Genomic DNA, 25,002 nt, shown 5'->3' with positions numbered 1-25,002 from the left:
GTTGCATTTTTATTAGACACTATAATTATAGTAGCTTCGCCTACCCTAACATGAAAGGTTGTGCTAGGGCAAGGCTGTGGTAGCAAAGGTTCCAGAATGAGGGAAGAAGCATCAGTCCCAGAGCCACCGGCTGCCATGGGCAGCATGACTGATGTCCTGATTGGTGGTGAAGGTGATACCACCACAGTAATCTGAAAATGGAGAAGAGGACTACCATGTTAAGAAACTCTGGTTGAGACCCTTCAGGGGACTCTCAGCAGATTTTGGAAGATAGGAAGCACTGATGTTCTCATGCAGCAGATTGGGGAACGGCCAGAGAAATGCTATTTTAAACTATTTTTGTGATCTCTTGGCAAATGTGGTTCTGTCTCTGTGAATGTGTTCATTCTCATCTGCACTGAAAGTCTGTTATGGCTTCTTTGGCAATCCCCTTCTATTTTCATGAGGCCAATAAATCAGATAAGTGAGCTAGTTAGAAAGATGCGTAAAGTTTTAAAGTGGGTATATTCTGAGTGGGAGGCCAAGATATCCAAAGTATAAAGTACATAGAAGTCAGTGGGAATACTACTTGAAAAATGTTATTTGATGCTTACTTTGCTTTGTCTTGTTTCCCAAGAATATACCTGATGCCTCCTATGGTACCCGGAACAAAAGACATTCTCAAAGATATTTATTAAAAGAACTAAGGAACTAGGCTAACTTATATACAAGACTAATTTCCATTCTTCCTAATTATTTAATAATAAACCTCTTTTGAAAGTGGTCACAATGAACTGGCAATTATATTTAAATCTTGGAACGCAGGGCACTTGGGTGGCTCAGTTGTTATGCATCTGCCTTCTGCACAGGTCATAATCTCAGGGTCCTGGGATTGAGCCCCGCATTGGGCAATATGCTTGGTGAGCCTGCTTCTCCCCTTCCTGTGCTCTCTGTCAAATAAGTCAATAAAATCTTTAAAAAAGAAAAAAATAAATAAATCTTGGAATGCTTTATGTACTATATTTTTTGTGATTAGAGAAATATGAATATTTTAATTTAAAATACAACATTTATAAGTAAAAGATTCCTCAAACGGAATCTTAAAATCATTTAAATATCAAAATGAATTTATATTCCAAGAAAATATACTTTTATAATTAAGCAAGTTCTTTTGGAGATTATGGACTCATCTGTGATACGAAACCATAGCATCTAAAATTACATTCTAGTTTCTATAGTGCATGGATCAGATTAGCTTATTTAACAAGCCAGCACCTGCTTTATTATTACTCAAAATCCATAAGGCTTTTATAAAGCCTTAGCATTTCAGAAACCCAGACAGTCATGTGATGGTGTTCTTAGCTTTACTTTCTCAAAGGAATTAGAGGATATTTTAAGCCTGAGTGAATACTGTAAAATGAATATACCCATAGGCTAAATTTACTATCAAAAGACCATGCTCCATTTAATAGGTATGCATTTACCTACCCTTGATTGCAAAAGAAAAGTAGGCCTCATTTCATGATCTTTTAACATTTTTAAGAAAACAAGTTTTTATGATTTATATCCTTAGACAATGAAATTGATTGAAATCCTCAAACAAATAAAGCAAATAAAAAGTGAAGCAACCGTGAAACCATCCTTCTGATTCCATCACAGAAATTGAGAGCAATGCACAGGCCCCAAATATACAGTGGAATATCATGTTCTCCTGGAAGGAGGCATGTTGCTATAGATTTATGAGTCATGGTAATAGCAGTAATGCCATATTAATTAAAAAATACTGGGGTGTCTGGATGGGTCAGTCAGTTAAGCCCAGCGGAGGTCTTGATGTCAGGGTCATGAGTTCAAGTCCTGTGTAGGGCTCATGCTGGGTGTGGTGCCTATTGAAAGAAAAAATAATTTTTCCTCTTTTTTAAGATTTTATTTACTTATTTGACAGAGAGAGAGAGAGAGAGAGAGAGAGAGCACAAGCAGGGAGAGTGGAAGAGGGAGAAGCAAGGCTCCCCGCTGAGCAGGGAGTCCAACGTAGGACTCCATACCAGGACCCAGAGAACCCAGAGATCCGAAGGCAGTTACTTAACCAACTGAGCCACCCAGGTGTCCCCGATTTTTTTTTCTTAAATTGTATCTTTATAACTTATTCTGTGCTAGGATCAGTGTGATATTATAACAACAGTGATATTAACAGTAACATATGTTAAATGATCTCAGTGTATAATTACACTTGCATGATACAAAGAAAAATTATGTGGTATCTTAATTTGATAGATATTACTCAGGGCCTTTTAGCAACAAAGCCCTTCTACATGAAATAGGCATAAACCTGATGTCAAGGTATTCCTAGCACCAAGAAGCTTTCGTAGGAGGGATTAGTAAATGAGGACATAAAAGAATAAGGTTTGGTGAAAACCAACAGAATGTTTGCCCACCATGTAACTACTAATGTATTATTAAATAGTATATATTATTTATTTGCCTTGCAGGAATGAAGTTTCTTCACTTCCAAAGGAAAGCCTTCCCTAATTAACTCCCGCCCCTCTAAAGGTCATGTATAATCGCTGTGCACCATCCTTTCTTAGCAATGGTTTATATAACACCTACCCCTGCTGCTTAGTCTATAACAACCAACAGGGACAGAAACCATTCTGTCCACTATCATGTTGCCAGTACCTAGCACCCTGGATCAGGTAAAACAAGACCAGAGGAAGACTCTGCTTAATAGTTTCTTAATTTTGGGGGCTCAGTCTGTTAAGGGGCTGCCTTCGGCTCAGGCCATGATCCCAGGGTCCTCGGATCAAGCCCTGCATCAGGCTCCCTGCTCAACCAGGAGCCTGCTTCCTGAGCAACCCCCCACCCCCCACCCCGCTCCTGCACACACACTCTTGCTCTGTCTTAAATAAATAAATAAATAATATAAATTTAGTTTCTTAATTCTAAGAAACTGGACTGATGCAAGAGTCAAACAAGTATGGGGCACCTGGGTGGCTCAGTAGGTTAAAGCCTCTGCCTTCGGCTTGGGTCATGATCCCAGGGTCCTGGGATTGAGCCCCTCATCGGACTCTCTGCTCTGCAGGGAGCCTGCTTTCTCCTCTCTCTCTGCCTGCCTCTCTGCCTACTTGTGATCTCTGTCAAATAAATAAATAAAATATTAAAAAAAAAAAAAAGACTCAAACAAGTAACAAACGAGTAACTCCGGACTGCAAACAGCAGTTCATAACATACAAAATAGTCTATTCTGTCAAAGTTGTTCTCAGACTTACCAGAGAATAAATAATTTTCCAACATTTCACAATTCCAGATTCTTTGAATCATAAAGCAATTAATGCTGGTCTTTAAGAAAAAATGAAAAATTACATATGCCTAATGATTTCAATTATAACCACACTAAGTAAATCCAGATCATAAAATGCTAAAATATGCTTCACAGGAAAAAAAATTTTTTTTGCTGAATCTAAAAAGAAATAAACACTGCTGAATTTCAGACCACCCAAAGAGAACTTTATTTTCTGACCATTATTATTCACTCAAGTCAATTCACCCAAAACATTCATTCTGTACCACATTTCAGAGACAACAGAGAGACCTTCTAATATAGAATTCTTTAGCAATAGTATAGAGTTGAAAAGATTTCTCCCGTTTCATTAACATTATGCAATAATTTGGTTACTTCATAATGATTTTTCCCCACTAAAAACAAAAAGGAACAAAATGTGAGAAATCAATAGAAAAACTCCCTCTTTTATCCAACCCAGATGGCTCAGTTATGGGATTTTTCCCACAGCTGTGCCAAGTTAGAAGCATGCTTGAAAATAAGCTAGTTGAAGTTCAATCCAAAGTGAATAGAGACCATGGCTGAAAAGGTTCTTTTTTTTAAAAGGGGGCATGTGTTTGGGGTGAATACATGAGGCTAGAATTGATTTGGGCTTCCTCAACTTTGGGGTCCTTCTTCCCCCACTGCCCCAATTTAAGAATATCTTAACTTTGTACAGCTCCCCCAAACTCTGATGTCTGGGGATTATACTCTCAGATGGTGAAGCTGCTGCAACACGGCTTACCTGCAGATCCCAGGCATCACTGCCAAAGACCTCACGGATTAATTAACCTGTAGGTATGAAGGACTGTACCTAGAAATGGAAGCCTCTGTCACCCTACTTCCTTGGTCTTCCCCAGTGACTGTGCATCACAGAAGCCCCGTGTATCTCATCCCTAACCTCAGCAGTCTGAGGAACTTGAGAGAAGGCAAAAGTGCAAAAATATTTAAAAACTAGGTGATAATTAATTTAAAAGAGAGTGTTGGAAAGAAGATGTAAAAAGCAGGATCTGCTTATGGGTACTATTCCTGGGAGCAGAATTCAGGAGAGAATGACCTTTTCATCCAAAATAACTCTCTCCACCTATACTGGCTGAGAATTCACAGTTCACTTTTTTATACTATTTAAGGTACTACTGATTTATTTGGGATAATAAATATTTGTGAGAAAAACAGTTCCCTCATAAAAGAACCACACAGAATTTCCTGGGAGGGGCCCAGGGAGAGCGAGACAATCTCAAGCAGACACCCTGCTGAGGAAAGAGCCTGATAGGGGCTCAGATGCCACCAGGCTGAGATGGTGACCTGAGCCGAAACCAAGAGTCAGACACTCAACTGATGGAGCCACCCAGCTGCCCCTTAAATGCGCTTTTAACACTACCTTGTCACTCTACCTAAAAACAAATAAATGAATAAAAAGTAAATGGTCACTACCTTCTTCTTTCCCTAAGTGCTCCCAAAGTCTTAGCCCATCATGTTTCCCACGTATTCCAAGGACTGGTACGGAGGTACCACCATTCCATCTACCTTCACACATGCAATCCCATCTAGCTATTTCCACAAATGAACTAACTGAGCTACTCCAGGATATGCTCCTTTGTCCAGGTGACAGGCAAGACTGCAATGGACACAGAACATGACAAATGTCATTCTTTAGCTAAAATACACTCTTTTATAGGCAACTTGTAGTTTTATATTCTGGGCTCAACAGCATACTTTGAACCTACGATAATCATTCAAACAGTAAGAACCAGCCTTTATGCCACATGGGATAACACAGTGTTCTTGAGAAGCAAAGACTGGTAGGGAAAAAACTCCAGGAAGAATAAATCTCTGTCGTGACTGAAAATGAACTTGGGGTATCAAATTACTTCCCTTCAAAAGCATGTGCAATCAATCTCACCTAGAGAACTGAAGTTCACATTTGGGTGAGTGGAGAAGGATGAGTGACAGGTCACAGGACACTTGGGGGTAAGAAAGGGCTGGCTGAGTGCCACGGTGCAGGACAGCCTGAAGGCCCTGGGTAAACACAGTCTTCGGAACAAAGAGGCAGGAGTAAGGTGCAGAAAGGGGGATGATTCTAGGGAGACTTTACTGATGGAAGAAATTCTGTGTATGGCCAGCCTCACAACACCGGAACTAGGAGAAAGTCCAACTGAATATCTTTACCCCCATAATTGTATTGTATGATTAATTTTGTTAAAGCATTATTTTTCTACAATATGTTCCAAGTTGTTAATTAGTCCATTTACTTACAGATGTTTCTAAAACAAACTATTTGCTATTTGATGTCCACCTGCATACATAAACTTATATTTAAAAAGTACAGTGTGGCAAAAACTATTCACTTTTCACAATAACGTAAGATACCTCTTAATTATTTTCACCTTGGCTGCAGATAAAAATTACTTGGGGATTAAAAAAACATATTTAGGGGCTCATGTGTGGCTCAGTCAGTTGAGTGTCCGACTCTTATTCTCTGCTCAGGTCTTGATCTCAGGGTCATGAGTTCATGCCCTGTATTGGGCTCCACACGGCATGGAGCCTACTCAAAATAGTAACAAAAAAAGGATATAACATAATAAAACTAAAGTGTTAGATCTTCATTTGAAAGAGGCCTATTGGAAGCCTCTGAAAATAATACAAATTTAAAAATAAAACTACTCAACTCCATCGACTTTTGTGACTTTTCAAGATCTTTTGAAGATTTTTTTGCCCCCACTTTACCTACAGAATTTGGAACTGTGGTTTAAAAACAAAGGAATCAGTCTATATTTAATCTGATAGCCAAGACACACCTGTCAGAATGGCTAATATCAACAACACAAGAAACGAATGCTGGTGAGGACATAGGCAAAGAGGAACCCTCTTACACTATAGGTGAGAATGCAAACTGGTACAACCACTCTGGAAACATTATGGAGGTTCCTCAGAAAGTTAAAAATAGAACTAGCTTGTGATCCAGCAATTGCACTACTAGGTATTTACCCACAGAATACAAAAACACTAAGTCTAGAGGATACGTGCACTTTGATGTTCACAGCAACATTATCTACAATAGCTAAATTATGGAAACAGTCCAAGTGTCTATCAATTGATGAATGGATAGATATCTGGTACATACATATACAACAGAGTATTACTTAGCCATCAAAAAGAATGACACCTTGCCATTTGCAATGACATGAATGGAGCAAGACAGTGTTATACTACGTGAAATAAGTCAGTCAAAGACAAACACCAAATATCTTCACTCATATGGGGAATTCAAGAAATAAAACAAATGAGCAAGGGGGAAAAAAAAAGAGAGAGGCAAACCAAGAAACAGATTCTGAGAGAACAAACTGAGGGTTGCTGGAGGGATGGTGGGTGGCGGGATGGGTGAAATAGGTGATGGGGACAAAGGAGGGCACTTGCGATGAGTACTGAGTGTTGTATGTAAGATTTGAATCATTATATTGTACACCTGAAACTACTACTACAGTGCATATTAACTGGAATTTAAATAAAAATTTTTAAAAAAATAAAAAATGTCTACTGGAAATCTTTTTAAGTCAATACAATATTTTAAAATAAAACTACTCAACTCAATATACTTTTGTGACTTTTCAAGACCTTTTGAAGATTGTTTTCTCATTTGACCTAGAGTTGGGATATGTGGTTTAAAAAAAGAATCAGTATATTCTGATAGCCAAGAGACAGACAAAAATTTCATGTATTTGTATAATACAATTTTGGGGGTAATTTTTCAAAAGAATTTCATCTTTTTACATTTCTATTATATTTCTGAACATCTGTCATGAGCTTTTTTTTTATTTCTTAAAGATTTATATGTTTATTTGAGAGAGACAGAGAGACAGAGGGTAAGCTGTGTCCCCATAGTGAGGGTGGTGGCAGTTAAGTGTTTTGGTTGCTGTAGCCTTTCTGATTTTCAGCTGTTCCATCACTGGGGATTGGGGTGGAGGTGGCTAGGCCTCCCTCCAATTTACTCCTTAACAACATTTCCTTTAATGGAAACAACTGTTTCTGTCCCTATTTTCAAAAATCTATTTCCATTGGCACCACACTGGTCAAATTCTTCTTAGATAATAGCAAAAGCCCAAGTTAGCCTATTGGGTTTAAATGTTACTATGAGAATTTTTTTTTTCTTTGTGTATGTTTTCCAAAGCATTTGCATTGGAAGCTAGAAAAGGACCAGATAGCTGTGCTTGGCTAGCAATATCTTAGTGTGAAAATCAGAGGCATGCTTTTGTTGACTTCATAAAGGTCAAGAAGTACTGTAATTCACATTCTAAAATTTTAGAAGGAACTGTGCTAGACATTCACTTAACACACCCCCCAATTATATACCTTACTTAAATTTAACACTTGTTTTCTAAGTGGGTTCATTGTAATGGCCATGAGATGATTATGAAGAAATTGGTTTTAGAAAATGTAAGGAAGTGTATAAGTCACTTAATTATAATAGCATCAATTACTTTAGCAGTGAAAATACATACTGGTATGTATTTAACATATAATAAGTAAATGTGGCATATCAAAAATTAGGTTTACAAATGTAAGTAGATTTATTTCATTGAAGGATAATAAACTGTCCCAAGTGAATTTTTTTAACAGTCCTAAGTGAAAATTGTGATTTTTATTTATTAGTACTTGATTTACAAACCAAATAACCCAAGACGAGATGGACACGCATGTATTCACTGTATGTCAGTAAAATTAACTTTTAAAATGATTGTCAGAGATCTAAAAAATGATATCTATTACTACTTTTAACCTATCTTCTGTGTAGATACATTTAAAAGCCAATGTTAATGATAAAATAAGTCTTATTTGATATCGCAGTATATTTCAACCAGAAATATGCCACTCACAAAGTTAATTTGGGAATCTGGGTAAAGATGATAAACTGAATATACACATTTAATTGTATTCTTACCACAAATCTCATTAAAACAACAATAAAAGAAAAAAAACAAAAAAACAACAACAATAAAAGTGATTTTTTAAAAGATACTGAGTCCGGAAAATATAGAAGAGAAGACAAGGTTGAAATTTTTGGAGCTAGGAAGGAAGAGGATGAATAGCAAGACTTAGGGGGCCCGAAAAAACGGAATATTAAGCTGAGAGTGGGAAAAATTGAGAAGCAATCCAACTTGACACTGCAGAGCTCCAGAAAGGCTCAAGAAATGGTGACATAATTCTTGGCTACTAGGGCAAAAGACAGGAAGAATGGCTGTTAAGTTGGCCTAAGGAGCAGGCAGGCCCCCAGATGCCCTCCCACTCTAGTGGTTTGGTGATGTGCCTCCTTCCTCCCAGAAGAACCTTATGGCTGATTCTCTGGGAAGAGTGAGTCAGAGGAGCTCTGGATTTGCAAATCTCTGACACAGTTGAGAGAGGAATTAAGTTACAGTTTATAAATTAATAACTGAGAGCCCCCAACCATTATACTATCAACAGAATGCTAGCAACCAGTACCTTTCAGAATGGTAGAATCTTCTCTGAAGAATCTGACTTGCATGAGAGAAAATACCAAAAGATACAGACAATTTGACAACCTTCCAAGTAAACAGTTTTTATGGTTTAGACTGTCTCCCTCAGATATGTTGAAGTCTGTTATGGACTGAACTGTGATTGCCCCAAATTCATATGTTGAAGTCATAAGCCCCAAGGTGACTGTATTTGGAAAGGGGGCCTTTATGGAGGTTATTAGGATTAAATGAAGTCATAAGGGGGCCCTAATTTGATAGAACTCATGTCCTTATAGGAAAGAGACACTCACAAGAGTCTTTGTCACACCGGCACCTAGAAAAGGCCACATGAGGACACAAGGAGAAGGTGGCTGTCTATAAGCCAGGAAGATGTGTCACCAAAAACCAATCCTGATGGCACCTTAATCTTGGACATTCAGCTTCCACAACTGTGAAAAAATAAATTTGTGTTGTTTAAGTTCCTTGGTGTGTGGTATTTTGTGATGGCAGCCTGATCTAACTAATACAAAGTTGTAACCCCCAGTACCTCAGAATGTGACATCATTTGGAAACAGGGTCACTGCAGATGTCATTAGCTAAGAAAAGGTCACACTGGGGTATGGTGGGCCCCGAATCTCATGTGCCTGGTTCCTTGGAAGGAGCAGGGAAGCGACTCTGAGACACAGACACATGGGTAAATGACCATGTGAGTGCCGGGGCAGAGTGTGAAGGGCTGCAGCTAGAAGGTAAGGAGCACCAAGGATTGGCAACCACCAGACCCTGGAAACAGGCAAGAAAGGATTCCCCTCAACAGGTTTCAGAGGGAGTGTGGCTCTGTCCACATCTCGATTATGTGCTCCGCACCTCCAGAACCATGAGACATATATTTGTTTGTTTGTTTTTAAAGCCATTCAGTTTGTGGTACTTCCTCTCAGGAGCTCTGGGAACAAATACAATTGCCTCATCAGATCATCCTACACTGAAGAGGACATTCAGGCCTCTTCACGCGCACAGGGTCTCCAGCCAGCTTGTGACTATCATACCCTAACGTGAGCAGAGGACCAAGGACTATCCAACATTTGAGAAAAATCAAACATGAGAGACAGAGGCTGAAACAAACAAACAGAATTCAAAGGAAAGATTATGCAGAAAGCAGACATCTAAAATACCATCATTCATAGATTCAGACAAAAGGGAAGCTATTTTAAACAACATAAGAATAGGACACTAGAGGAAAAGGAACATTCATTGAATGAAAAGCGCTCTTAGAAATTCAACACACAGGAGCAGGAATTAAAGATTAACTAAAGGGTTAGAAAATGAAATTGTGAAACCCATCATAAAATAGAGCAAAAAGAAAAAGTGACAGGAAAGAGAAGAAAAAAGATCAGAAAACCGCCTCTTATACAGCCTTCTGGTAAATAAACATAAGCATGTGACTTGAAAAACTCATTTTCAAAAAATTCCACCTTAATCAGAGGTTAATCTTTGTACTTGCCAAAAGAAAGCCCTTGAATCAAATGAGTATTTTTAATCCAAAATATGAAAAGACGGGGCACCTGGGTGGCTCAGTCAGTAAATGATCCCAGGGTCTTGATCCAGGGTCCTGATATCAAGCCCCACATCAGGCTCCCTGCTCAGTGGGGAGTCTGCTTATCCCTCTCCCTGATCCTCTCCCTGCTCATGCTGTCTCTCTCTCAAAAAAATAAATAAATAAAATCTTTAAACAAAAATATGAAAAGATGCCTGGGAATACTTCCTGACAATATAAAAATGTATACTTCATTGTATTTTTTCCTCTTCTCTATCACCCTAAAACTAGCAGACAGCTTCATATGTTACCAGTTGAAAATAACTATTAAGCTGGTATGTGGTGTATTTGTTCATTTTCATATCACCCAAGTATCCAGGAAAAATTAGGTCACTTTCAAAAACCAAGTCAATAGGGTTTTAGAGGGCTATTTCTAAGCCTTTTAAAAGAGTAATCTCTCGGAGTTTTCACTGTTCTTTGTTCTTGCTCAGAGTAAATCTCGGGACCAAATGTCTGATTTTGATTTTTTAAGTGCTGTCAGCCAATCTTTTCACTGCCACGTTCTCCAACATTCTTAGAGTAAGAACACGGTTTCCTAGAAAAGCTACAGCAATTACACACGACTTGGAAGTAAACACTCTATTTTCAAGTCACGAGATGGTATAAGCCTAAAAAAATTTGCAAAACCATACTAATTCTTCAGTAAGTTTACATTTCAATTACTGCAAGGCTGAAAGACTTTAAGTAGGCCATATCAGCCACACTATACAGGAAATTATATCCTAGGAAAGCTCTGTTTTAAAAATAGGCAAAGGAAGAAAGGAAGGTTGCCAAAATACACAGCACTTTCCATTTGTTTTGATTTGAGCACAGCATCTGTTTTATCAGGTGCAATCTACTATTTGCAGGCTTAAGGGGAATGGTAGTAGTTAGGGTGGAAAGAAGTAAATTAATCTAAAATGTTTGCTTTCTGAAAACAATTTTGAAGTAGATATCAGTGGAATTTAGGTAAAAACCAAATACCACAAAGAAACTTGAGCTTTGGGGTAAGTCAGACTGGACTATAGACTCCTTAATCCAGCAGAATCAAAGCTGAGAAACTAGACCAATCCATTTAAGAAATGTGCACTTTTCAACTCTACTTCCTTTTCTTATTCTTTCTTTCTTTTTTAGATTTTACTTATTCATTTGAGTGAGAGAGAGCATGAATGGGGGGAGAAACAGAGGCAGAGGGAGAGGCAGACTCCCCACTGAACGGGAAGCCTAACATGGGGCTTGATCCCAGGACCTGGAGACCATGATCTGAGCCAAAGGCAAAAGCTCAATCAGAACCACCCAGGTGCCCCTTTCCTTTTCTTATTCTGAATATTCATTCACTCACTCATTCAAAAAATACTGAGTACCTACTATAAATACCACGTCCTGTTTTAGGTAGGGAATGTAGCAGTTAACAAAACAACAAAACTCTGTGGAGCTGTCTCTTGCGGGGGAGGACAAACACACATGCAAACAAATAATGCAGTATCAGATAATATGAAAGCCTATTAAAAATATAACAGGGAAATCTGAAGAAGGTTAACTTTGCTAAGAAACTACCATATGCAAAACAAAGCAAATGTGGATGGGATCAGTAGACAGGAAAACAATGAGCACAGAGTTTTAGTAAAACCGTTAGATCAGAGTTTAAGTTTAGGTGAGACTCAGTAAGAAAATAATATTCAAGCATTTCGTCAAAAGTAAATTTAGACTGGAAATACTTCAAGAACTGCCAGTACTTTCAAAACCCAATTTCACCTTTAACCGTTTGATCATAGTTGATTTAGATGCTTATGAGTTCTGTCCTAGTACCGACTGTTTAAGCAGCCTCAGTGCCCTTCGTAAAAAAAAAATACCCTTATTTTTGTGGCCCTGGCAGGTGTACTTTGGAAGCAGGTCCACTGGCTGGCTGTGAAAATTGTTCCTACTTTTTCCTGAAGCTAGAATCCTCATTTACTTTTCTAAAGGTAGCATGGTAGTAGAGAAAGAATAAACCATTATGAACAAGATATCCAATCTGATACCATTCCTGCCTAAATGATCCATGTGACCCTGGACGAGTTAATTTACTTCTCTGAAACTGTAATACTGAAATATTTCCCCACCTACTTTACTTATTGATTTAGAGTTGTCATGAGGACCAGTGAGATATAGTACACAGGATAATGTCTCCTTCCCCCAAAGATGTCCAAGTCCTAATTCCTCAAACCTATGAATATGTTAAGTTATATGGTAAAGGAGAAATCAGGTTGCAAACGGAATTCAGGTTGCCGACCAGGTGACCCTAAGATGGGGAGAGGATCCTGGTTTATTCAGGTAGACCCAATGTAATCACAAGCACCCTTATAAGTGGAAGAGGGAGGCAGAAGAGAGAACCAGAAGGATGGAAACATGAGACGTCTCACTCAGCTCAATGTTTCTGGCTTTGAAGATTATGAATTTCAGATTTCTGATCTCTAGGACAGTAAGAGAACACATTTGGGTTGGTTTAAGCCAGTAAGTACATGGCAATTTGTTACAGTAGCAGTTAGAAACAATAATGTATCAACGGACTTTGAAACTGGTAGGAAACTAAATAAATGCAAATGTTCTCAGGTGACATCTCAGCTTGGTCTCGCTAGCAGCCCTGATGGCAGACAACCTGGTCGCCAGGTCTTCCGAGTTGTATCGTATTTCCTTGTTAAAGGTAAATGCCCTGCCTTTTCTTTTCTGATACCTGACCATTTTTGCTTTTAGCTTTCATTTCGTTTGTGGAGAGGTGATTACCATGTAACTATCAAACCAACTGCCTTTCTACCTGCCTAGTTTCTCTTCAACTACTCCTTATTCTGATGTTCCCAAGAGCACATTAAGAGAACTTTTCAGAGTCACAATATCACAGCAAAATTATGTACAGATAGTTCCTACTTTGTTAATAATGAGTTATTCTCTGAAAACTACAAGACAATATGTGAAATATATACCCAACTACACACATGTATGCATACATATGTACATATATCAACATATATCCAGTTTTATAGTTTTTCCATCAGTTTGAGTAAGAATGTTACTGGATTCTCTTCCATAGGTTATCTTTAACTTGTGAGACAATTAAAACTGCAGGGTTAGATCTTCTTATTAATCCCAAATTTATAGACAAATACAGTTATAAAAATTTGAGTATTAAGGCATTAGAACACACAAACCCATGTTTTTAAGTCTCTAAAAATTAACACTAACAAAATTAAACAGATGCATAGTAAGAAACAGATAAATATTTTATAATGTCCTTAGGTCAGTCTTTTTTGCTCTTTTAGCATTAACTTACACATGACAGGCCTATTCCTTTTTTTCCCAAATTACTACACTTTCATATTCCTTACCATTATTCCCTTTTTATTTTAGGGCATGGTATTTGTGTGCCCACTGGTAATATCTTCGTATTACTACAGAATCTCATTTAAACTTCATTTTCAATTTGTACTTAATTCTTTTCCAACAAAATCACCCAGATTTAGAGGGAAGATAGGTGAATACCACAACTACGTGGCACACCAGTTTGCATATCCTGGGTTTAAAATGCTTTACAGGTAAAATATGTGCGAAGTTGAGAAACTTCACCCTGTATTTCAACTGTAGTTAATGAGATTCAGGAAAAAAGATCTTTAATAACAGTATGACAAACATTCCAAATAAGAAGGAATGTAAAGGCTAGTACAGTTGACCCCTGAACAACACAGGTTTGGACCGTGCAGGTCCACTTACTCAAATTCTTTTTCAATAAATCTAGCACAGTCCTATAAATGTATTTTCTCTTCCCTATGGTTTTTCTTAACCTCTTTTTTCTAGCTTGCTTTTTTTTTTTTTTTTTTTTTTTTTAAAGAGTAGGCCAGAGAATCCTAAGCAGGCTCCATGACCCTGAGATCACGACCTGAGCTGAAATCAAGAGTCTGAAGCCAAGCCAACTGAATCACCCAGGTGCCCCTCTCCAGTTTACTTTTAATAGAGTATTTAACATACCTGTGTTAACTGACTGTCTACCTTATGGGTACGGCTTCTGGTCAGCAGTAGGCAATTAACAGCTAAATTTTGGGGAAATTCAAAAATTATACTCAGACTTCCCACTGGCGGGGAACCCCTGTGTTGTTCAAGCATCAATTATAGAGTCTGATTTAAGAAGAAAAAGGACTGCAGTTGTCAGTAGTGATGAGGTACTCGTGTATTTAAATCAATTAAAAAGTGACATTAACAGCTATAAAAAAAGGAAAAATGTTTGGGGTGAGAAAGAATTATGTTCTCAGTCTACCTATAAATTCACAGGCTAAAAAACAGTCCACCCAACTTCTTTTTTTTTTTTTTTAAAGATTTTATTTATTTATTTGACAGAGAGAGATACAAGTAGGCAGAGAGGCAGGCAGAGAGAGTGAGAGGGAAGCAGGCTCCCTGCCGAGCAGAAAGCCCGATGCGGGACTCGATCCCAGGACCCTGAGATCATGACCTGAGCCGAAGGCAGCGGCTTAAACCACTGAGCCACCCAGGCGCCCTCCACCCAACTTCTTAAACTGGAACTTAGACAAAAAGAATAGAGATCCAATTACCCATCTGGAAATCATACACTTATTAAATGCCAACTGACAGTGAACTTTTTTTTGAAACTCCACTTTAGAATTGTATTCAAAATCAGTTTATGAAGTTAGTCTTTTTATTTACATAACATTTTTAACCAAAAACATTATCCCAGCTATTTCTAAAATAATTTTTCTATCTTGTATATCATAGATTCATTAAGCCAGACTTAATCACTCATAAATCTATACTTACATATTCCTTCACGTTTTTTGTTTTCACAGCTTTGTAGGAATAATATGCAGGATAAAGCATTCCAAACACCAACCTAAAAGTAAAAAGTAGAAGACTAATCAAATACAACAATGCTTTTAACTGCTTATAAAAACCTCATCTAATAATAAGAAAAGTAGAAATTACATGGGAAACATACAATGGTGTACATTTGTATAAATGCAAATTTGTGCACAAACTAAATCCACTCAGAAAGCAAAAGTAAAAATACTTTTTTTTTTTAAACGAAGAGGATTTCAATATTCTAGGTACAGTATCATGGGAAAATTTTATTTTCAAAATTATCAATTATCATTAACTTTCTCATCGTATACCTGAAACTAATAACACCGTTAATTATTGAATTTAAAAATAAAACCTTTGTCATCACAAAAGTCTATGGTTCCTTGAACACTTGGAAAATGTAGAAAATCCCCCAAAATAAAAATTGTCCCACCCCTACTAGAGAGAACAGCAGGCAACATTTTATTATATGCAAATTCTACTTTTTGTCCACATGTAATATTCCCAAAACCTAAATCTAACACACGTTATATGCAACATGTGTGTCACACACAACTTGTAACACAAAAGTGGTCCTTCACTCTATTTTAAGAAGTACTGGCTTCTAATTATAATGATGGTATTGTCAATACTTGATACATTACAATATGCATTAAAATATTCTCTTTAAACATTTATAAAATGCCTAAATCATTAACAGGATTTAATTTAACTCCACCTGTTAAGATTACTTTGCCAAATCGCAGATCCAACAGATATGTACAATCACACATACAATGAAAGGACAGACCCAAAAATGGACAACACATATACATGGCTTACAACTGGCATTTTCAGGTACTACATCATGGAGTTTTTTTGCCCTCAAATATTCTACGTATGTATTCTTAATAACTTTATTACATTCCTCATTGAGATTCCCTTAGTTTTTTAAATAATCCCATAAAACAGGCTTTTGGTTGACTTCCAGGTTTTTGTGATTGCACATAACGTAAAAACAGTTCTCTGTCCATTATACTCACTTCCTCGTTAGGATGTTGCTGCTTCAAAGAGCACGTACATTTTTACCTCACATCAAAATGCCCTCCAGAGAAGCAGTTCCACTTTTACACTCCTATACATTGCTGATCACTGGCGTCATTATTTAAAAAAATGAAAAAGTTTGCCAGCTAAGTAGGAGAAAAATAATCTCACAGATGTTTTATTATACATTCCTGAAAACCAGTAAACATGACTTTCTGAAGTGTTTACTGGCTTTTTGATGCATACAGTATGATATCCTGTTCTATACTCTTCTGATCTATTTAAAATCTTCTGGAATAGTTTTAATTTTACAGAGAAGTTGGGAATACACTATAGTTACCATAAACCCTACATGTTTCCCCTCTTACCTGTATCTTGCATTAGTATGGTACATTTGTCACACTTCACAAACCAATGTTGCTATGTTATTAACTACTAAAGTCCATATTCTATTCAGATTTCTTTAGTTTTTACCTACATCCTTTTTCTGACCCCAGATCCTATCTAGGATGGCATATTCTATTTACCTACCCTGTCTCCTTAAGTTCTCCGGTTTAAAAAAAAAAAAAAAAGAAAAAAAATTCTCAGACTTTCCTTGGGAAATAGTTTGACAGTTTTGAGTACTGGTGGATATTGGAGGAAATCCCTTTACTGGAATTTGTCTGGTGTTTTCTCGTGATTAAATTGAAGTATCAGTTTTTTGGGAGGAGGACCATTTCCTATTGCATCAAGAACACGCTATCAGCATGATTTATCACTGCTGATGTTAACCTTGACCAGCAGGCTGAGGTAGGGTTTATCAGACTTCACTGTAAGGTTACTCCCTATCCCACCCCCGTCCGTGCTGTGTTCTTGGGAAGCTGCTATGCACAGTCCATACTTCAGGGAATTATGTTCAATCTTCTTCAGTGGAATAGCTACACGAATTATCTGAATTTTTCTGCACAGGAGAGTTATCTCTTCTCTATTTATTCAGTGATTTATCTATATCAATATGGACTCCCAAGTTTATTTTACACTTCGGGTTTTAACACAGTAGTACTTCATTCTGCTGCTCAAGCCTTTGAGCACCAAGGTCTTTCAGTTTGCTCCTGTGTCTCTCTGACAGACCTATAATTGTGAGGTTTATTTGTTTGTTGTTTTTCTGAACAATATGCCACTTTCTGGCACTATATGATGCCCCAGACTCACCCAATGTATATTCTACCTTATTCCTATAATCAGTCATTTCTCCAAGGAGTCTTGGTTCCTTTCACTGGAGGGTGATATTTAAGACCAAGTTCTGGGTGCTACATATGATCACTGTTACTGGAGTGTTGTAGATTCTAGGTCCTTCTTCGTCTCTTTGCATATTAAGCAATTATCTGTCTACGTTCTTATTATCTTCTGAGAGTGTTTTAGTATTGTTGTTTGATACTGTTTTGGTATTATTTACATTATTGCTAAAAATATGTGCTGAACTATGTTTGTTGGGCTGTCATTAAATAGTACCACAGAGTAGTGCCTGGGTGGCCAGGATCCTGGGATCAGGCCCAATATCAGGCTCCCTGCTCAGCAGAGAGCTTGCTTCTCCCTCTCTCCATCTGCTGCTCCCCCTGCTTGTGCTCTCTCTCTGTAAAGTAAATAAATAAAATCTTAAAAACAAAACAAAACAAAAAAACACAGATAGGATGGCTTAAGCAATAGATACTTATTTTCTCATAGTTCTGCAGGTTAGAAGGCCAAGAGCAAGGTGTTGGCGGGTTTGGTTTCTTTTGAGGCCTTTCTCCTTGGATTTGTAATGGTCACTTTCTCACTGTGTCCTCACATGGTCATCTCTTAGTCTGTGTAACCTCTTTCTTCTAAGAACACTAGTCCCATTGGATTAAGACACCTCAAAGACCTCATTTTAACTTAATCACTTTCTTTAATCTTTTCTCTCCAAGTACAGTCACATTCTGAGGTACTGGGGATTAGGTCTTCATATGAATTTGGGAGACACAATTCAGCCCATAACACCCATATTTACGAAGTTTTATATTAAACAGGTGTTTGCATTTATAGTAAATAAGCTTGTCTTACCTTGAGAATGACTATCTATATTCCTATATTTTTAGTTCATTTATAGTTTATTTTTTGGTGGGGGAAGGATAGTAAATCCCTAGTGACTTTGCTATTCTTCATAAAGATGAGCCCTGGGTTTGAGGCTGATGTCACCAGCTCAAAGGAATGCCAAGTCTTCTGCTGGGGATTTTATCTTCACCAATCTCTGCCTTACCTAACAACACTACCCTGTGAAGCTACTTCAACAGAAGCCAATCCATAGACACTGGATGCGGGATTTTTTTTAGCTTAGCCACAGAACCTAGGGCTTTATGATGTGGCACAGGGGCTATCCAGAACAGTAAGTTCTGAGAAAGCAACAAACCTTAAGAACTGAGGGGCCAACCAAAACACAACTTCAAGGCCTCTGCCTTCGGCTCAGGTCAGGATCCCAGGGTCCTGGGATCGAGCCCCGCATTGGGCTCTCTGCTCAGCAGAGAGCCTGCTTCCCTTCCTCTCTTTCTGCCTGCCTCTCTGTCTACTTGTGACCACTCTCTGTGAAATAAATAAATGAAATCTTTAAAAAAAAAAAAAAAGAAAAAAAAACCATAACTTCGAGGTCTGCTGTATTCATCCCCACGGCTGATATAAGGTACAGATCCTGCAGTGAGCCATCGTAGTTCTAGTTTACATACTCAAGTTAATTTCATTCTACTGTGTATTTCCCTTTAGAATTTGGATACAATCAATGAATTATCTTCCATGAGCCTTACAACCCAGCACGACTGCACTTAAATTCAACATGAGACTCTTCATTACTGTCACTCTTGACTCTTCCTTCCTTTGCTGTAATATCTAACCCAGTCCTGTTGGTTTTTCCTTGGTGTGAGTCCAAAAATCCATCTTCCTATTTTATTTTCAAACCCATGGCCAATGATACATTTAGACTCATGCCATCTCCTCTGACTTAACTGTATAATTTCCCAACACACGCCTCTGGCTCCAATGTCAAATCAATCTTCCTAATACACCTGCTGCACTGCCTTTGCTTAAAGACTTTAATAGTCGGCCTCCTTACCGCCTTGTTGACCAGCCCCTGTGGTTGCTCATCAGAACATAATTTGAAAACCTCTTCCTTATATAAGCCATCTGTTCCAACACGGTTTCTTCAATATGCCTCCTCCCCTCCCCTGCCCGCTCAGTTAATGCCTTTTTTCTTCAAGATTTACCACTCTTCCATAGACTTCTAAATTGTTTTGAATTTTAGAGTTTGTCAGGATTAATTGTTTTGCCTTTAGTATATTCTAGTTTATATTTTTTAATGTAACTGACTTCCAAAACATAATTTTCTCACATATTGTAAGGATTTGGTACTAGTTGATACTATGCTTATAGATGGTTTATTTTTTAACCTCTGTATTGAATAGAATACAGAGGTTAAAAAATTGAATTTTAAATTTTAAATTTTAAAAATTTATTGAATAAACACAATATCCCCTAATACCTAACTCTTATAAGAGTAGAAAACAATAATACATTTCATTTGGAACATGGGAAAGATTAAATGTCTTAAACAGTGAGACAATTTTTAAGGACCACCACTATTATAATTTATTACTGCTCTAATGTGAATATTACTGAGTAATTTATTACTAACATCTGTAATATTTTCTAGGTGTTGTTTTTTTCTGGTTTATTTTCTTTAATACTGGGTCCTACTCTGGATGTTTGCAACCTGGGAGGTCGGGCATAAAGCCAAACCATGAGCACAGTGTATAAAATCAAGTAGTTTATTTTAAAAGGCCACCTACAAGATAAACTCATGGTTTATAAAGAAAGTGTTTGCTACAAATGAAATTCACCTATAAATTTGAATACTGTTTCAGTTATAGAGGCAGGAAGAAATTGTTACTCATTTCCTCTTAATCTTTTTTCTGCCTAAAGAGGGAAGACTTTGCCAAAATACTCCCGATACCTTTCCCTCCCACTAAGGTAAAGTTTTCTATATTTACACTGGCTATACTGAAAAATTTATACTATTTTAAAAAGAAATTTTATGAAATGTATAGTAGAGATGGCCCTTGTTTTGTATTTCACATATGAAAAATACTTGAAATGGCTATTTCCTAGACAGATATTCAGACATAAATCCATCCTTCACCAAAACTGTCTTAGAGAAGAACAGTATTGTTCAAAGATGAGTCTCAGAAGCAACTAGTAACAGTGCTCTTAGCACTAGAAGTAATAAAATCCTTAATGCATAAAAATTATCAGTATTCCATTAAAAATTGATTAAAGCTTTTCCTAATTAAGATTCTAAACATAGCTTACGCTAGAATTTTTAGAAGATGTTAAAAAAAAAGACAAAAATCACTAGTAATTCCATTACTGAATGAACCATCTTTTTTGTCAAATGCTATTCCATACATTTATATATATTATAATTTTTATCAAATGTTCTCAAATCTGACCCATTCTCTTAAAAGATTTAAAAACCTTAAAGCACCGGGGCACCTGGGTGGCTCAGTTATTAAGCAACTGCTTGGGCTCAGGTCATGATCCCAGGGTTCTGGGATCGAGCCCCATATCAGGCTCCCTGCTCTGTGTGAAGCCTGCTTCTCCCTCTCCCACTCTTCCTGCTTGTGGTCTCTATCCCGCTGCCTCTCTCTCTGTCAAATAAATAAATAAAATCTTTAAAAACAAAAACCAAAAAACAAACAAACAAAAACCCTTAAAGCACCAATAAAAATTTAATAACAAAATTGACCGAGGGTTAATTGACCTCTAAAGAGGTTACAAAACACTAATTCTAAGGATTTAAACTTTGTTATTGTCATTCTTTTAAAAAATGATTATGAAATATGAAAGTCTACAGTACAGAAACAAGAGTATTAATATAATCCCCCTCTACCTATCACCCAGTTTTAAGAATTATTAATATTGATCCTTAACATTTTGGTATTTCCAATTTTTTCTACAATATCTTTAAAAAAACATTATTTTAAAACAATTAACATATTTAAAGACAATATTTAGGAACAATATTTTATAACAGGACTAAAATATAATTAAAACAATTAACTGACATCTTAGAGCATATAGACTTTAAAAAAAATATTTTATGGGGCGCCTGGGTGGCTCAGTGGGTTAAGCCGCTGCCTTCGGCTCAGGTCATGATCCCAGGGTCCTGGGATCGAGCCCCGCATCGGGCTCTCTGCTCGGCGGGGAGCCTGCTTTCCTCTCTCCCTCTCTCTCTGCCTACTTGTGATCTCTCTCTCTCTATCAAATAAATAAATAAAATCTTTAAAAAAAATATTTTATTTATTTACTTGAGAGAGAGAGACAGTGAGAGAGAGCATGAACGAGAAGGTCAGAGGGAGAAGCAGACTCCCCATGGAGCTGGGAGCCGGATGCGGGACTGGATCCGGGGACTCCAGGATCATGACCTGAGCTGAAGGCAGTCACTTAAGCAATGAGCCATCCAGGCGCCGGAGCATATAGACTTTTATCCTGCCCTTTCTCTAAATGGAATATTATGAGCATTTTCTTAAATCTTCACATATCCTTAAAGAATGTCATTTAAAAACTACAGGGGGGGACACCTGGGCAGCTCAGTGGGTTAAGCCACTGCCTTCGGCTCAGGTTATGATCCTAGAGTCCTGGGATCCAGCCCCACATGGGGCTCCTTGCTCAGCAGGGAGCCTACTTCTCTCTCCACCTCTGCCTGCCTCTCTGCCTGCTTGTGTGCTCTCTCTCTCCTTCTCTCTGACAAATAAATAAAATCTTAAAAAAAAAATAAAAACTACAGGGTATAATAGTCCCTCATATGGATGAAAGTCATTCAAATCCTTTCCTGTGTTTACTATCTTAATGAATGCTATGATGAACAATCTTTCTATGGGTACTAATAAGAGCAATTTTGACATTTATATGATGTAGGATATCAAGTACTTTCCAAATATTGCTGCAGTTAATTCTTACAATAATACCCAGAGATAGGTATGACTTTCATACCTACTTTACAGAAGTGAAGACAGAGGCTGACAGAAGTTAAATTACTGTCACACATCTTGCAAGCTTATTGTCTGGATTCAAAGCATGCACTCTCATTCCAAAATCCACATTTAAAAATCAGTTTTCATCTTCTAATGATATCCTACACATGGAATAACTAGGTCGAAGGGTTTGAAATTTCAAGGGTTTTTAAAATATATTACCAAATTGTTCTTTAGAAGAGTAGCATCAATTCATATTCTTATAGGGAAATACTCATTTAGGATCTATTTTTAATAGGATTAGAAAAATCAAACAGATAGTGGGCATTTTTTTTTTTTTTGAGAGAGGAACTGTTTCTGAGATATGGATTAAAACAATCATATTCTCTGCTTAAAAAAAACAAAACCCAAAACATGATAGCTGATGATATTAACATTTCTGAACTACTTTAATTTCCCTTAAGACTATCTTTAGATAATAATCCCTCTTTAATAATGTAAGAGAATTTTAATTGCAGTTTCTTAAAAGTAAATGCAACAAATACCTTGTTGCCAATAATCTAAACTATATGATACTAATATATAATAAGACAATGTACTTATAGGAACTACTTGGCAAATTTTCCTTGTTCCAGTGCTTTTAGAATCCTACTCCCAAACAAAAAATAGTAATGATAGTGTTCTATTAGACTAAAGGACTGAAAACTAAAAACAATGAGACTAGAGATGAACTAGAATGGGATACCAAATATTAAAATAACAAAATAAACTACAGAATCAAAAATCAGAATGATGAAAGACCGATGGACCAGGCTGTTAGGATGAGTCAGTCATAATTAACATAGATACTGAATACACCCTCAAAGAGCAATACAAAATACAACATTCCAGGCCCTTATCAAAGACCATGGGGGTGCAGGGCTGGCTCAGTCTGTACAGCGTGGCACTCTTGATCTCAGGGTTCTAAGTTCAAGGTCCACGTTGGATGAAGAGATTACTTAAAAATACAATCTTAGGGATGCCTGGGTGGCTTCAGTTGGTTAAGCCGCTGCCTTTGTCTCAGGTCATGATCCCAGGATCTTGGTATCGAGTTCCACATTGGGCTCCTTGCTCGGTGGGGAGCCTGTTTCTCTCGTTGCCTCTGCCTGCCACTCTCCTGCTTGTGTGTACTCTCTCTCTCTCTGACAAATAAATGAATAAATAAAATCTTAAAAAAAAAAAAAAAGACTGTAAGCCCCATTTGTCTGTAATCTACTTTACACTAGAGACTGACTGAGACCAGTGAAATTTATATAAGATAGCCTGGTATAAGAATGGCCAAGCTGCAGAAGTTTCTCTGCTGTTCTCCATTCCTCCAAACAGATGGCTAGTCATTCACCGTAGCCCCTTCCGCTGACCCCGGCCTCAGCATCCTCTTTAGCACAGTGCCTTAAACTCACTCACACCATCTAAGGACAGGAGCTGAGTAGTCTTATTTGCCATCATTTGACATCCTTGTTCTAAATCTTTATTCCTATAGGTGGTGTCATTCTAAATTTGAATCAAGCTTGACCACCTCATTATATTTGAGGAAAAATAGGAGGATAACAGTGTAGACTGTTACACCTATATCCTTTAGGGGAAAAGTCATTTCGACTGAGATGCTTTTTAATATCACATTCTTATTTTTTCTTCACGTACAGGAAACAGCCATATGAAACCCACGGCTCTAAATACTAGAGGAACAGTGTTCAGGGCATTGTCTATTAGTACCCCTATGTATGAATTTTCATGTATGAGGTCTTCTTTGGAACTCCGTACAATGCAATGTTTAGCTTAACAGTCTTTTGTTGCTCATAAATTTAACATAGTAACTAACTTAAAGAACATAAGAATGTAAATGCAAAGTTAAGTCTTTTTCCATTTTGATACACTCTAGTTCCCCAAAGGTAGGCATGGAAATAAAATCTTGGGTATTCTATGGTAAAATAATTTAAATATATAAAACATTAGGGGGTTATGGACATTGGGGAGGGTATGTGCTATCGTGAGTGCTGTGAAGTGTGTAAACCTGGCGATTCACAGACCTGTAACCTGGGGATAAAAATACATTATATGTTTATAAAAAAAAAATTGGAGGGGGAGGCGAACCAGAAGAGACTATGGACTCTGAAAAACAACCTGAGGGTTTTGAAGGGTCAGGGGTGGGAGGCTGGGGGAACAGGTGGTGGGTAATAGGGAGGGCACGTTTTGCATGGAGCACTGGGTGTTGTGCAAAAACAATGAATACTGTTACGCTGAAAAAATAAATAAATTAAAAAAGAGAATGTAAAAAAAAAAAAATATATATATATATAAAACATTAAAAGCCGACCATTAATATTCAAACTCCTCATTTTCTAGTTATCTTATTATATTTTAAGTGGTCTTGGAAGTTAACTTCATCTATTCTGTGTGTATGATGGAAATGTTCCCTATGGCAGGTCTTTCTTCCCACCTCCACATTTGGAGATCTCACATTGGTAGCTTGAAATAGACCATTATTGTAGGGAGAATTTATATCTGGGAAATTTGCAAATGATAGGAACCCATCCTCTTTCCTCCAGTAGTTAAGCATTAGCAGCACACTAGTACACAGTATCGGTCAGAAAAACCATGAAAACACTGTGTACGGGGAATTCACAGAACTTGCTGGAATAAAAAAAGGCAGGTTATTATGGCAACCAAGTTTATAAAGGGCTTCATGCGAGACAGAGAAAAAGGGCAAGGATTTTCTGCCCTTTATCACAATTCACTTTAATTCTGTTT

General features: G+C 37.4%; 1 protein-coding gene across 3 annotated transcripts in view; it reads right to left on the bottom strand.

Annotated features, from left to right (window-relative positions):
- The window catches only part of REEP3 (receptor accessory protein 3), a 97,048-nt gene that overhangs the window by 36,014 nt on the left and 36,032 nt on the right, over positions 1–25,002 (bottom strand). For 2 of the 3 annotated variants that reach the window (XM_046027803.1, XM_046027804.1), the window contains exon 2: positions 15,134–15,206. In XM_046027803.1, coding sequence (XP_045883759.1) covers positions 15,134–15,206 — 73 coding nt within the window. Of the gene's footprint in view, positions 1–15,133; positions 15,207–23,915; positions 23,923–25,002 lie in introns of those variants that run through there. The other variant, XM_046027805.1, reaches the window with a different exon arrangement.

The sequence above is a fragment of the Meles meles genome, chromosome 13, assembly GCF_922984935.1.
Source record: "Meles meles chromosome 13, mMelMel3.1 paternal haplotype, whole genome shotgun sequence".
In the NCBI taxonomy this organism is placed as follows: Eukaryota; Metazoa; Chordata; class Mammalia; order Carnivora; family Mustelidae; genus Meles; species Meles meles.
This window is presented reverse-complemented; position numbering and strand designations above follow the sequence as displayed.